Consider the following 15,656-nt stretch of genomic DNA (forward strand, 5'->3'; position numbering starts at 1 on the left):
AAGTTTTACGTCTTTCTAACGTATATATAACACAATTGGGATTTTGGAAAAAGAATTGTTTTCTTTTTTTTTTTTTGACTAAAATGAAAAGATTATATATAAGTTTTATAACAAAGTCTTTATTTTTTTATTTTTCATGACAATTTTAAAGTTACAGGCAGTTTTAAAAGAACTGGTCAAAAGAGAAACGAAAACGCCCGGCAGTAAAAATGTTCGTAAAAAATCGTGTAACGCCATAATGTTAATTAATAATTGTATGCAGTGAATATTATTCAATTAACATTATTACGTCATAACGATGCTTTACGAACATTTTTTTGTCGGGTGTTTTCGTTTCCTTTTTGAAAAATTCTTTTAAAACTGCCTTAACTTTAAAATTATCATGAAAAAATAAAAACAGTTTTGTTATTAAACTTATAAATGATCTTTCCATTTTTGGCAACAAAAAAATTTAGTACAAAATCCTAATTTGTACCATCCGTGATAAAAACAAATTCCCACTTAATGTACGGCAAGTGACGAAAATAGAGAACTATTCTAAGTCAACTATAAGCAATGTTTTTGTTTTTATACGGAATTCTAAGTCAGTAATACTTTTTGTGTAAAATATCTTAAGTATGTTGGTTGTACTATGACTATGTTGTATAAGTAGTTTAACTGAATTGTTGTATACTCATCTTCAATAGTAACCACTACCAGCAACTATGGTGTAGTTTCTAAGTGTATGAAAACATTGAAAAATAACAAGTAAAAGTACTATTTTCAATTTCATTTAATTGTGATTTTTTTATAATAATATAATTATAAAATAAAAGCATTTATTATAGAATTGATTCGATGCTATTTTTGCCATATTTACTCGAATACCAACGGTAGTACAAGACTGCCGAATGAACTAAAATGAGAGCTTTTTCGGTGCAAATGAATGTAAATCTGACACCGGGACACAAGGAGACAGTGGAAAAGAGGTGAAAACGCTCCTTCTTCTCTGTCACTGGACACCTTTTAAAATGATCTCCGATTTGAACTTCTTTACATCAAAGCACTCTTGCTGTTCTTAAACAACTTCTAGTAGTGCATGAATTAATGGCCCAACTCACATTTTCGATATCACAACGGACCCTATAGTCTACGTGTGTCTAGCCTACTCGAAAAGCTTATTGATTTGATAATTTAAGCATAAAAATGCACGAAGCAATTGGGGCTTTGCCCCTGTTGAATAATTATGACCTATTGTTTATGAGAAAATTAATGTTTTTTTTTATTTTTTTACAGAAACAAGTTCAAAATTTGAAAATATGAAAATTTATACATTTGATTAAAAGGTAAGAATAAATTACTTCTGTTATCCCTTCCAAAATAATTATAATCAATACTTGAGATGCTCTAGCAGTAAGGATGATCCTACACAACACATACCTTTATCAAATGATCATATCAATTTTCTCGGCAACTTAATTTTGAGTTTTTGAGTCTTTTATAAATTCTTATATATAAGATTGTTCAGTAAGTTGTTACCTTGTAAATTTTGTCCGAAAAGAAGTTACCTTTTATTTAAATAATAGAGACGCGTCTTCCAAAAAGATGTGACCACTTAAATGAGAGAGACACATTTTTTAAGATCATAATATTAGAGTAATATATTATTATTAACGAGTTAACTTCTTGCTGAACAACCCTGTCTAAGGCCAACCAACAAAACGAGACGAAATTAAATTAATAGAATTCACGCAACGATATCAAATTCCAGCATATTATTTAAAAGATCATGTTGTTGAGTCTCTTTTTCTACATGATCTTGTTCTCGACGTGTTTTCGAACTAATAGTTTGATCAGGACCTTGGCTCGTATACGTGATGAAAAAATTTCAGTGTCGGTTTTGTGATAACTTTAGGTTATATAAAGAGCGAAAGTTTTTACTTTTAAGTGAAATAAAAAAAACCTTATACTTAACCTAAGTGAATGATGTTGCTCTGCTACAATATTGCTCAAAATGTATTGGATTATATACACGCTAAGAGTATATGAGTAACTAGTGAAATAAGATAAAATTTTTATCTAATACCGTGCAAGTGGAGGCTTCATAGACACAATACTCACTGTGTGATTAGTTGTTTAAAATACTTGTTCTACTATAGTTGCTTCTCTACCAACCGTAAATATTTTACTATAGATGTCATATCCACAGAATTCTTTCTATTCTATTATTGACTAAATGTGTTATACTTTAAATTTTTCATTGAAGTCTAGTAGATATCAGTTTTTCATAAAGATGGTGATAATTCTACTAAACAAAAAAAGCTTATATTTTTCCACGCTTCTCTCATGCTGTGTTAGTAAAATATGCCAATTTAACTAGCAATTATCTCGTAAACGGTGTGGTAGATTAGGTTAGGTTATATTGACGATCCATTTAGGCTATAGAACCCATTGTTACCTTATATGTGGTTTACCATCTTTTCCGCTGATAATTTCACTGATCAACTCCTCAATTATTTTTAGAGGATGAGTGCACTTCCTTCATGCATTATGCATTACACTAGTCCATCACAACTATTAATTAAATTAATTTTTGTTGAGACGGCGGAAATCGATCCCGCTACCCTCAACTGAGCTACTAAGGTTGGCAAAAGGTGTGGTAAATCGTCATCAAATTTTAACATGATGTTTTTTTATGCAATTAATTACTTATGTTTCAAGTTTTATCAATTTTTTAATGTTTTGCAATCGCGGAGCAACTATCTAGAATAAAATCTACTTTACGAAAATTTTCAATGGAAAGTGTACAAATTTCAAACGCTTAGGTTTGTACTTTGTATTTGCACGTGTCTTATAGAGCGCAGCATGAAAATAATACATGTTAACATCACGCCGCTTTACATTAGACTGGCTAACGAGAATAATACTTTACACACAGTCGAGATCGTTTCGTGTAGAAAACACGGGACAATCGACAACTGAATATACACAGTTCAACACACTTCTACGCCGCTGCTGTAATAAACGTTTGCTCTTTTTGCACTTAGTGTACCACATCGAGTGTAAGTTGAAAAGGATACTATTATTAATGTTTGATAAAACTATCCTTTTCTACTTACACTCAGTGTAAAAAGTGTATACTCTGAAATACAAATAAAACATGTGATGTGTATATGTGCATATAGTAACTATATTCGAAATGTACTGTCGTTGTGTGTAAGGGCAATGTCCTAAAGGAACTTATTACTACACTCAACAAACTGTTGCCAACTAATATAAACATTTTTACCCATTCAATAATATAATCATAGCTCTACATACATCTTCTGAGAGTGTATATCACTTGGTTCTGGGTAAACGAACGAAGTAAGACAATAAATAAATTGTTTTCCTAGGACACATTTCTAAAGATTGACACTGAATGTTGTCAGTTTTTATACCATGTATATGATATATATATATATACAAGGTATATTAAGCTTAGTTCCAAGTTTGTAACACTTGAAAATATTGATGCTATCAAAACAATTTTGGTACAGGTGTTCATAAAATCACCTAATTAGGCCGTTTTCAGTTCTCTGCCCGTCTATCTGTCAACACGATAACTCAAACACGAAAAGGGATATCAAGTTAAAATTTTTATAGCGTGTCCAGGGCGTAAAAAGTGAGGTCAAGTTCGTAAACGAGAAACATAGGTCAATTGGGTCTTGGGTCTGTAGGGCCCATCTTGTAAACCGTTAGAGATAGAACAAAAGTTTTAATGTAAAAAATGTTCCTTAAAAAAACTTTTGTTTGAAACATTTTTTCGTAACCATCACTGTTTACCCGTGAGAGCACAAATTGTATAGTATGTATTATATGGGAATATAAATTATGAATGTGTGAAATGTATGAATGTGTAATGTGACAGTGTAATCTACATGGTATTCCAACAATTAACTCAGTCAATTGTTTGTTATCACTTGTTATTCTTATTTTTCGTCTTATATCGTTAATATAATTACCATCAAAATTGAAAAAATATAGTTTTTTAATTTATGCCCCCATTATCGTGCTTATATATCCTTAACCAAAACGATTTGTATGACGATTTGTTTAACTCAATCAGTCAGTTGTTTTAAAATATTTGAAAATTAAAAATGATATTTAATAATATTTATACATGAATAAGATTAATGAAATATGAATTCATAAACAATATTTTATTTATGAATTACTAGCAATATAATCACTAATTGTTTCATAATTAATTTTTAATAAATAGTTCATAGTAAAGGAAATCAGTTAATTTATAACAGGACGTGATCTATAAAATAAGTATTTCATATAATTTTAATCAAAATTTTTATTGATTTGAATCATCAAACTAATAAGGTTCGAATCGAATGAACGACATATCCATTGTACGGACTCTTTAATTCTTATTTATAAAACATCCACGAATCTTCAACCTCTCACAAAATATTCACGGTGCTTCAAATATTTGTCTTAAAATGATTATCGCTATCTCTATATATTATAAATGAGAAAGTAAGCATGTTTGTTTGTTTGTTTGTTTGTTTGTTACGCTGTCACACTAAAATTAGCGAATGGTTTTTAATGAAATTGTACAGGAATATAGCTCATACTTCCGAATAACACATGTGATATAATTTATAAAGACATATTAATTTAAACAAAAAAAAATTAAAACATAATTTAATTTGACATTACCATAAATTACAGATTCCTGTAAAAGTAGTCATTTGACATTACCATAAATTACAGATTTCTGTAAAAATAGTCAATAAAAAATATTTCACGGCCATCTTTTCTAATATACTCAATGGATAATTACGACTATTATACATTTAAAAAAAATAGAAAACCATACATATATTTTACCTGTGTAAACAATCGTTACCATTATTTCGAGTGTTATAGAAAGGGGATAAGTGAGAGCAATTTTTATCAATTTTGACTTTTAAACCCAGCGAAGCGGGTGGGTATCACTCAAGTATATTATACATATGGGTATAATCCTAGCTAGTAGCTAAGCTGCGATCTAAATAAAAAAATTTGCACTCATTTTAAGATATTTTTCTGCGATGACATTAAAAAAAGTTTTCAAAACAAACTTATTTATAAAATAAATATAAATATAAAATTAAGGTTAAAAACATGTTTATAAATTTATCACATCAGTTATAAAAATATAATTCACCTACATTTTTTCTGAGTTTGATTTTGATTTTTTTTTCATTTTTTATTAGGTCACTTATTAAAAATAATAAATAATTACATAATATTTGATAAATTGTTATTAAAACTAATTTTTTTTTGGATTGCATAAAATATTTGTATTTATATGGTTTACTTTACAAAATAAAGAAAAATGCTGACTTGGATGTAATCAATAAAATAAAAAAATTCCTAATTCGTAGAAATTTTTAGTTCAAAATCTAATTATTTTATAAAACAATTGTTTTTTTGTTGATGTTGTTTAAACAAAGTAATTATGAGTACGTGATTTATAGAAAGATTTCGATCAACAGGGAAATCAAATTAATCTTACAAAATTTCCTATCTTTCGGTTAATCTTTAATTTGGGAGCGGTTCCTGGAGATATTTATCTCCAGAAAAATCTCTTTGAAACTTGTCGGTCAACTATAAAATGAACCCGATTTTTAAGTCCAACACTCCTTTATAGTAGTTTTTTCGCGGTAAGGGGGTTTAGAAGGACGTAAAACCGGAATGAGTAGACGCCATGTTCTCTGGAAGTTGCTGCCTGCGAACATGGGAATCGATTTGACGTAAAGTAGTGCAAACAAAAGTTTTATCAATTTAATTGTTTAAATCGTTGTAACTCTTAAACTATCAATTGTAGCGACGAAAGTTGTTGACAAAACTTGTGCAAAATCAAATTTTCTTTTATTTATTTTTTAATCAATAGACAAAAAGCATACCCAATCAAGAGAAAGAGTCTCGCGACGCTCCTTAAGTATGGCCTTGCGCAAATTACAGGTAATTATCTTCATAATTATCAGATTATGAGACATTTCTTTTGCACAAGTTAATTATTTTGATTCTGCACAAGTTAAGCAACTTTTAACGCTATACTTGATAGTTTCCGACTTACAGCAATTTCAACAATTTAATTGTTAATAACATTTGCTTGTAAGACTTCACGTAAAATCTACGCACATATTTGAACTCAGCGACCTAAAAACCTTCCGAAAATACTGCGTCTACTCGTCCCGGCTTTACTTCCTACGATACTCCTTTTCCAGCGTATAGATTATAAAAAATGCTCATGAAAAGTTAACATAATCCCATCTAACATATACTCTGAACACTCGCTTGTGTTACTTGGTGTATGTATATTACACAAAATATGAAGAGAAGTGTCACCTCTTTCTTTTAGCGTACAAAATATTTGTCAACGATATCGCATAACAATTCTATACAAGTATAAAAGAAAGTCGCTATTCGCGCCTGACTCTATTATCCGCTTACTCCTTATAAACCGTCAATCGTCCATCAATAAGTTTTCGTAAATAATAATTTCTAAAGTTCTATACTTAATATAAAAAAATACAGCGATTTTTATCACATAATCGATAAAATAATTTTAGAATTTCTGTTTATCTTGGCGTCGAATTTTTAGACCTTATATTAGCATTTATAAAAAAAATAATTATATTCCATGGAGAGTAATTCATATATCTTTAGAGATTTCCACTATAATCTGAATAATAGGGCGTAGGTAATTATTATATTTATCAAAAGTAACAAACAAACATGAATATAATTTTAGAAAAATTAAAAAATGAAAAGAAATAGAAATTATTAACATATGGTTAATGGACGAACAGCAACAGTGTGGTTTGTTCATAGTGTAATTGAAAGTAAAATGACATTGTTAAACAGATAATAATTATTCTCAAAATTTTTAAGTTTGTTCTTTGCTAGTTTCAGAATTATTACTCTGGTTTATACTAGTTATATGTATATTAATGGATTCATTTCAGTAAAATGGAGGCTCCTATAGAAAGTGGGAACTTGTCTTGATGTCCACCTCAATGTATCTTTTGATAATAGATGACAAGTTCTGAAATGAAAATTCAAATCGATTGATAAACATATCATATTCTATCTTTTTCTTGCAAAACAACTTTTGATATATAGTATCTATAGCAGTTGCTAGTTATGATATCACCGTGTACTATTTATTTGTAGAAATCCTTCATATTTTCGTAGTTTTTTATCTTTTACAAAAATTGATTTCACACGATGTTTTGCCTCGACAACGAATGTTGCTTGAGCCAATAAAAAATTTTAGGGCAAATGTCTATTGAGTAGATCAGTGATATCGAATTTGCAACCAATAAAAATGTAACAATAAGCGTATAATACCATAGCAAAATTTGAAAGTTAAATTAAAATTGATTAAAAAACGAAGAAACTATAAGCATTCAAAGATTCTTGCCCATCTTTAACTTGAGTTGACATCACATTTATCTTCCTCTTTGTTTAATTAGAAGTTTCAAAAATTTAAATTTTTAAGATTTTCAAAAATTAACTTTACTTTGCTGTAGGAGCAGTGAGATTTCTGCACCTAAAGTGACAAAAAAAAATCATCAAAAAGTCATCATTCTAATTCTCTCCGAAGAAAACACCTAGATAAGATTGTCGACATCGCCAGGGCTGCTGTTAAACTATTAGAGGTACTGGGCACATAAGGATCACGAGGGAAACTTTTTATTTTTTGGGAAACTTCATTTAACAGCTAGATCCAGAACGGCTTCCATTTTCTTTGTCTATTATCACGTCATTACTGATATACAGAAAAGATACAAGATCACTTTTTGTCTCAGAGTGTATAAATAAATTGTATTGCAAAAATGTCTCCATTTTCTACCACGAAATATAAAATATTAGCATTTAGTTTACCAAGTTTCTCGAGTTAATTAGGTAATTATTCAATGTCATTGACGCATTTCGTCTTATTTTACGCATTTTTATAGTTGGAAAACCAAATACCGTTCAATGTTCAGTTAAGCCTAAATAAATTATATAAAATCAATAAAATAAATAGAATAATTCATAAGTTTGGGGCTAGAAACTTCGAAAACCGCATTGCAAATCAATTATTTTGTCATTGAAAATAAATAAATGGTCTTGCTGATAAGAACAAACTTATTAATTTTACAAATTAATTAAATAAAATTGATACGCATGTTATAATAATATAACTAAAAATAAATAGTTACCAAATTAATAATAATAAAATAACATAAAAGTTAATTATTAATTATTTTATGTTAACCATGCAATTTAATTTTTAAAATTTTATTTTCAATACCTATAGCTAACTCTAACTATAGTTATATTTATTTCAAATATAATTAATGATAAAAATAAATTATAAAAAAAATTTCTAAAACCGGTTTAATGTTTTTTTTTTTTTCTTTCAAATATATAATTTTTCTCACAAATGTGTTATTCTGCAAAAACACCGAAACATGAGTAGCATACAGCGCCTACTAATTATAAGGAATTATTCACAGATATTATTATTAGTGCTTATATAAGTGTAACATCTATGAATAATGATAAGAACTATTTTAACTATTAACTATTTTATTTTTTTTAATGCCCGTCATAAAAAAGAGGCGTTAAGTTTAAAACTTCCTCTTGTGTACATTTAAGCTGTGAACGAAAAACGGATATATAAAAGCTGTTGCAACTAACCGAAGCACCTTACCTGAGGAAATGCTTTTTACAAGCTTTTATTTAGTTTCACCTGTCCCGTTGTCTGTCTGTAATCAAATCTTGCAAGTCAAATTTGATCCCGGTTTCCGATTGAGCTGAATTTTTGCATGCACATTTAGTTTGAATGACAATGCATGGTAAGGTTGTGGCGTCCTGATTTTCTCATCGCTTCCACCATATTTGATACATATATACATATATATATATATATATATATATATACTTTTTTTTTAATCTTAAATTAAAAATTTTAATAAAAAATACTTTTTAAGGGACAAGCTTTTATTGTAAAGTAAAGAATAATTTTATCTAAGAGTCACTCATATCCGACTAAAATATCCGACTTGTAAAAGCTTGAGGCGCTTAATATCAAGAATGAATCGAAAAATAATAAGGTATGTGGAATAGATGAGGCGTTCCGATTCATTTTTCATATTTTAAATTGAGCGCCTCAAGCTATTATTTTTATTTTCTTGTTTTATACTTTAAGAGCGTGATTTCGTATAGTATTCGGGTTTTAGTCCACCCGTCCAATCCTGCTCGTATACAGAGGACATTTTAAGTCTCACCTTCCCTCACGGCAAAACTAATTTTATAAAGTTAATTGCTAATTCATTTTTTTTTTTAATATTCAAATAAAAACTAATGATTTCCGGTTTGAAATAGGAAATAAATTTAAATACCTCTTAATAAAAATGAAGTAATAAACAAACATAATATTTAATAAAAATTATAATTCCAGTATTTAAATTATTACCACACTATAGCAAAACTATATTAAAGTCACAGAAAACGATAAAATATGAATATAAATAGCAACATCAAAAGGCTCTCTATGACGTTCTCTAAAACAGTAAAACTATACTAAACCAGAAAATTTATTCGATATTATACTTACATAATATTTTAAGAACTTCAAATTTAAAAACAAGAAATATATGTTTTATACATTTGGAAATTTTAGGAAGTGTTTAGTAAGTGTTACATTTACAAAAGAACACGTGGATTGCAAATCGAAAAATACGTTTTACAATTTGTGAAACAGTAGAGATTTTCAATATTCACTGAATTAATCTATGATATAACTTACGAAAGGGATAAGGGCTACAAATGGCAAAATAGTTATCTGATCTGATTTTGTATGGATGATCTGCCAATAAAAAATTAGGAGAACAAAAAAAAAAATAGCTGTAATAAAGTCTATGAATGCCCTAGTAGGATTAAGCCCTGGTTAAACAGAAAGTGTCAATCAGGTGCATAAAAGTGAAAATCATGTGGATTACAAAAAAATACCGAAAAAGGACCCAAAAAATGAAGAACGAATTTTGCGATTTTTTTCACAATTTTCTGCTCTCCGCAATCTCTGGAACTGAGGAGTTTCCTATTGCCAAATTTAATGAAACATCTTGTATAACAGGTCTTAATAATAAACATTGTCAGTTGACAATATATTAATATTAATGAATTAATTAATATCAATTAAATCAATTAAAATAAATATAATCTACGCGTTTTAATTAACAAAACAAAACACTGTATAATATATAACCAAGCAGTATAATTAACATATATGACAGTTGACAATAATCTTTTAAAGCTAAAAAGATAACATTTTTTCGCCTGTTAATGATGAACGAGCGCGAGCGCAATTTTGGATAAAAGGCTTGACTTTTTTTATATGGAGTTGTACTATGTCTAAATAAATTCTGAAAATGAAGGTTGTCCAATTATTTAAATAAATAAATGACTTCAAAAGTAGGAATATTTAACATTGGTCTTATGAGAAAACGGTAGATGGATGATTTTCATAGATTTCTCCAAAACTAGTCGGTCAAATTTAAAGTTAAAGCCATAATAAATTATTGAAAACAAAAAAAACCCGTTGTGACCGACTAATTAAGGGTGTATTGGATGGTGAATTATGTAATAACTTGACAATATAAAACAAAAGTACGAATACAATTTTTCGATATTTGGAGTAAATATCGAAGTTTCGAAAACGAGGGGAGAAACCGAAAAATTTTATTCTTATTTTTCGCCTACATTCTTGAAGTTATAACAAAATTAATCATCAAACTGGAAAATAAGGTACAAATAATTTAATCCACATGTCTAAACTTGCCTTGGCGCTCGTACTACCTTAATCCATTCGATTTAGTTTGCTTAAGACACTGCGAATAATACTTTTGGGCAACCCCAAATCCACTATGGCTAGTTTTTTAAAATTTGGCTTTGAAGTATGTTTCTATGAGAAAAGCGCAATCAGATATTTTTTTTTTTTTTTTTATTTACTTGTGAATAATTTTTAATTAAAAATCAAAATAATTAAAACTTTAAAATAAATAAACTATTGAAGATATTTGAATACAAAAATAATTATGCAAAGGTAATGAAAAATGTTAATAATAACAAAGCGATCAATGAATATCAGAAATTTAATTTAAAATAAATTTTATTAAAATCAATAAATAATCAATTAATATATCATAAAAACAACTTGCTGACAATAATAACAAGTGATGTAATTCACAAAGTGTATAAAAACCACCTTATCCAATTTACAAGTTAGTGAGTGAGAGGTAAGGTGATTTAAGTGAGTAAGCCAAGTAGGGAGTATGTGACATGAAAAAGGCTCTTTTTTATTTTTTTTTAAAAAGAAATAAATAAATTTAATGTAGGAATAAAGTATATAGTCTGGCATGTGGAAGATAGAAGAACCAATGAAAACTGAGATATCCTCTGAATATATCTCTGCAAAGTTGTAATTGTAATTTTTTCAGTTTAGCTCATGAGTCATTTTTAGTGGTCCAACTGAAAAAAAAACTGACTATGTATTAACATAAAATCTCAATAAAAATATTAAAAGTTGGATTTCAATAAAAATATTAAAAAAACTATCAGATTTAATCGGTAGAAATTTTCCCTAAGGCAGTTAAATTGAGAAAATACTAAGGGCGATGAAAAGCATGAAAAATAAATGTAAGTCTTAATAAAATGTGATGAAATTTATTAAATTCCAAAGCTTAATTTACGTATAAATATTTACTTTACCAAAGGATTCATATTTGCCGCACTATGGTACCTTCGGTAGTGAAAAATTAACTATAAAATTTGATAACAATTAAAATTTATGTATAAATATACTTTAAGTCATAAAAGCACATTATTGATTTATTATATTAAAATTAAAAGTAGTAATTTTTAATCTATATATCACGTGACCTAAACACGGGCCATCATGCTGTGACATCATATAGGCAAAAATAATACGCATTAATTACTAATTTGTTGATGGCTTTCATAGTAAGTGTAGGCTATGTTACTATCAACTTTATTTATACATATAATAATTATATACACGACTGTTGTTTTTACCAATATTAGTTCACCAAAATGGCTGACTGCGTTTTGACGAGAATAAAAAAGGTTTAAAATTTAATTTAATTGTTTGGCAAGAAAGCGCGTTTATTTTGCCGAAACTTATTTTTTTTGTGGCTTTTTATTAGGAAAATCAATATTTTGAATTACTTTTTCAAAAAAAAAAAAAAGAATAAACTATTAGAAATATCTGGACAAGGTAAGGCTCATTTCACAATAAATTAGTAAAATTTATATAACTGAAAATATGCACTTTAATTTTCATAGGCCAATGGCCTACACTTTTTAAAAATGAACGACGGCTTTTTGACGTTTAGTTGTTAATAAATAAAGTATTAAAGTAACCAAATATTATTTCGAGATATATCAATTTTCGACTCTTATGTCGAAAACGTATTTAAACGTGTATGTTATAATAAATTTTCCATAGTGCCTAAGTTGTTTTTCTTTCAGCGTCTGTACTAATATTTGCATTTAATAATTTATTACATTGTAATAATGTTTTAAGGTGAATATGAATTAAAAATATAAGGATATCTACTTAACTTAGCATATTATAAATGTAATAAGTTCTGTATAACATTGTTCAAGAGAGATAATTTAACTTATATGTTATAATAGTTGACCTTGAACAACAATGTCACACTAAAAAATATTAATATCGTTAATTATAAATTTAAATTAGTTATATGATGGTGCCATGTCACTCATATTTACATTTGTCATAATGTATATTATTAAAAAAGATTCGATACCTGGAGTGATGCAGATTCATGACTCCATCGATTTGTATAAATATGTAAACGAAGTGTTCTTGCCGGTCACATTTCACATAAAACCACCCAGTTAGTTCATATTTATCATCTCATGTAAGATAAATCCTTGTTATTAAAAGCCGCTTGAACATCGGGGAGTTCTGTTTGCGAACTGTAAGTTGCTCCTCAAAGAGGATACCTTAAAAAAGGCCAATCTTATATGGAGGGAAGAATGTACTTGTAGTACTACAAGAAAGATAGAGATAGAGTACAATTGTATGCGTTCCGAAGATCTTATATCACTTCTAAGGGCCTCTTTTAGCAAAATTGTTGCGGCTATTTCAAGACACTGGCTAGGCGGCGAGCACGCTGAACGCCTGGTCCTGACAGCGAATCGTGACTATTGCAGGAACTGTCACAGTGAGAAGGAGGAAGAAACGATGTCTCATCTTCTCTGTGACTGCCCAGCTCTTGCAACTGAAGTCAGTTGACGTCAAAGTACTCTTGCTGTCCCTAAACAGCTCAAAATGTTTCATGGAATAGTGGCCGAGGTTTGTCCAACCCTTTTTCGCTATCATAACGGTCAATACGATGTGTCCCATCCTAGGGTAGTCACTCTAACGTAACCTAACCTAAAAGCCACTTGAAATTTCCAGACAAGGAAAACCGTAGCAAAACAAACAATAGTTGAAGTATGGCATTAGCCATAATCCGTGATAATATTCTTGTTCTACTCACCATACTGATGAAAAATAATAGTTTTACAAGATTATTAAGTCAATATTCCATTACATGTCAATTTATTTTGGCAAATATTTTTTGTAGGTAATCGATAGCTTAACTTCTAAGGTCAAAATATTTGTCTACTTTCGTATTATCTTTCGTATATTTTTTCAAATCTAATTCTTTTTTTTTTCATTAATAAAGTTTAGCAATATAATTATACAAATTCCCTTAACAAATATATTTTAAAACCAGAAGTCATATACCCATTTGACACATCCCAAAAGATTTCCCACAACTATTAAATACTACTAAATATTTATAACCCAAAAAAAAACTTTAGTAGCAGATCCAGGGTTTGCTTTTAAAGCAGATAAAACAGATAATTTAACTGATTATTAGTTATTTTGTGCTATAATAGGTCACCTTGAACATCAATGTCACACCAAAATATTATATCGTGATTATCACAATTTGTAAATGCATGTATGGTGCCAGACCACTTCATATTTTACATTTGTCATGGTGTTTGTCAATAAAAAAATAAAACCACAAAATTGATGCGATAATTGAAAATAATTTGTTACATATCTGTGAAATAAAATATATTTTCGGCCTACAGTTTAAATTATATTTTTATGGCTGAAAACAAATTCAAATCACATTATAAATTTGTATAAAATATTATGTTCTAGCTAAGCAGAAAGAAACTTTCTTGAACAGTTAACTTTTCTAGGAACATTGTTCTCAAGACGTATAAAATGCTAATGTGTTTTTTACTTAACGATCGATTTTTTTTTTTTTTTTTTGAATCGAAAGTTTTTTGAATTGTAAACAGTATAACAAAAATAAAAATTACTCCGAATTATCGAGTTATGGGTAAAGATTTAATTGATAGGCAACTGTAGCGTAAGCAATATTTCGATGTAATTTACAATTATAATTCGACTTAATTTGCAACGGTTCCTTTTCGGACTGTCGGAAACGAATATTAATCGAAGAGAAGTGTTAAAGTTGCAAAAAAATTGGAAATTTGTTTGTAACCAGTCCGTTTCCGTGGTTATTTGTTTAAAAATTATAAAACACTAGCTTCCAATAAAAAAAATTGCATTAGCAAGGGAAAGCTTCTATTTATTTTCACAAATGCTTAATTTTAATGTTTCGGGTGATAACAAAGTTTAAATTTCTTTTTCAAAAACTAAAGATAAAATGTTAACATAAAACATAAACATAAAATAGTTACTAAATTTTAATTCCTAACATATATTAATAAATAAATAATAAATTTTTATAATCTTAAATTTACCTTGATGTGGTAAAAACCTTCTTTTATTGGCCTCGTGAATATTTGAAGGCTCACCTCCATCTCTACCAGCTTGACTGCTACTTGCTGTACCACCGACACCACTGATTATTGCAGTCATTTCTTTTTTTCTCTGTTGTTCTCTTTCTATAATATCAACATTTAACAGTTCATGTTCACTACCTAACCGTTTCAATGTATTAAAACGTGGTACTTTCGAATATGGTAAATTAATTCTACCAGTAAATGATAATGCTTTTACTGGATCAAATTTATCACTACACACATCTAATGTTGGATCATATGCTTCTTTTTTATCACTTGTATTTTCATCACTTTCATCACTTTGAAGTTTATCATCACTGCTGTCACTCATGTTTATTTGTAAGGTTATGTGTATAACATAGTTTGACGTTTATCTATTTGCGCGGGAAACTAAATTTTATTATATTTTAATCAGTGGCGTGCGATTATTATTGCATTTATTTGTTAAGTTTTATTTTAAATTATCTATTTTTATTTTTTAATATTTTAATTGTTTTTAAAGTAACATTAAGAATAATTTAAAGAAGTTTTAATAAAATTTTTCATTGAAGGGAATTGTTTGAAAAAAAAAAATTTTTATATGTGATCGTTGGCTGCTAAAAAATTTTGGCCTCCTGACCATATATTTTTTCAATTAGATCCTCAGGTATATTGTCCATTTAAACAATATGCCTGACGGAATTCTTCTTTATAACTCCTAAGTGCAGTGCTCGTTATGT

General features: G+C 28.4%; 1 protein-coding gene across 1 annotated transcript in view; it reads right to left on the reverse strand.

The window, feature by feature from the left end:
• Window positions 1-15,269, reverse strand: part of LOC123293370 (U7 snRNA-associated Sm-like protein LSm11) — a 66,694-nt gene extending 51,425 nt beyond the window's left edge. Inside the window, exon 1 of the mRNA XM_044874163.1 lies at window positions 14,896-15,269. Coding sequence (XP_044730098.1) covers window positions 14,896-15,268 — 373 coding nt within the window. The 5' untranslated portion in view covers window position 15,269. The remainder of the gene's footprint in view (window positions 1-14,895) is intronic.
• Between the last annotated feature and the right edge of the window lie 387 nt (window positions 15,270-15,656).

Source organism: Chrysoperla carnea, chromosome 2 (assembly GCF_905475395.1).
Source record: "Chrysoperla carnea chromosome 2, inChrCarn1.1, whole genome shotgun sequence".
Classification (NCBI taxonomy): Eukaryota; Metazoa; Arthropoda; class Insecta; order Neuroptera; family Chrysopidae; genus Chrysoperla; species Chrysoperla carnea.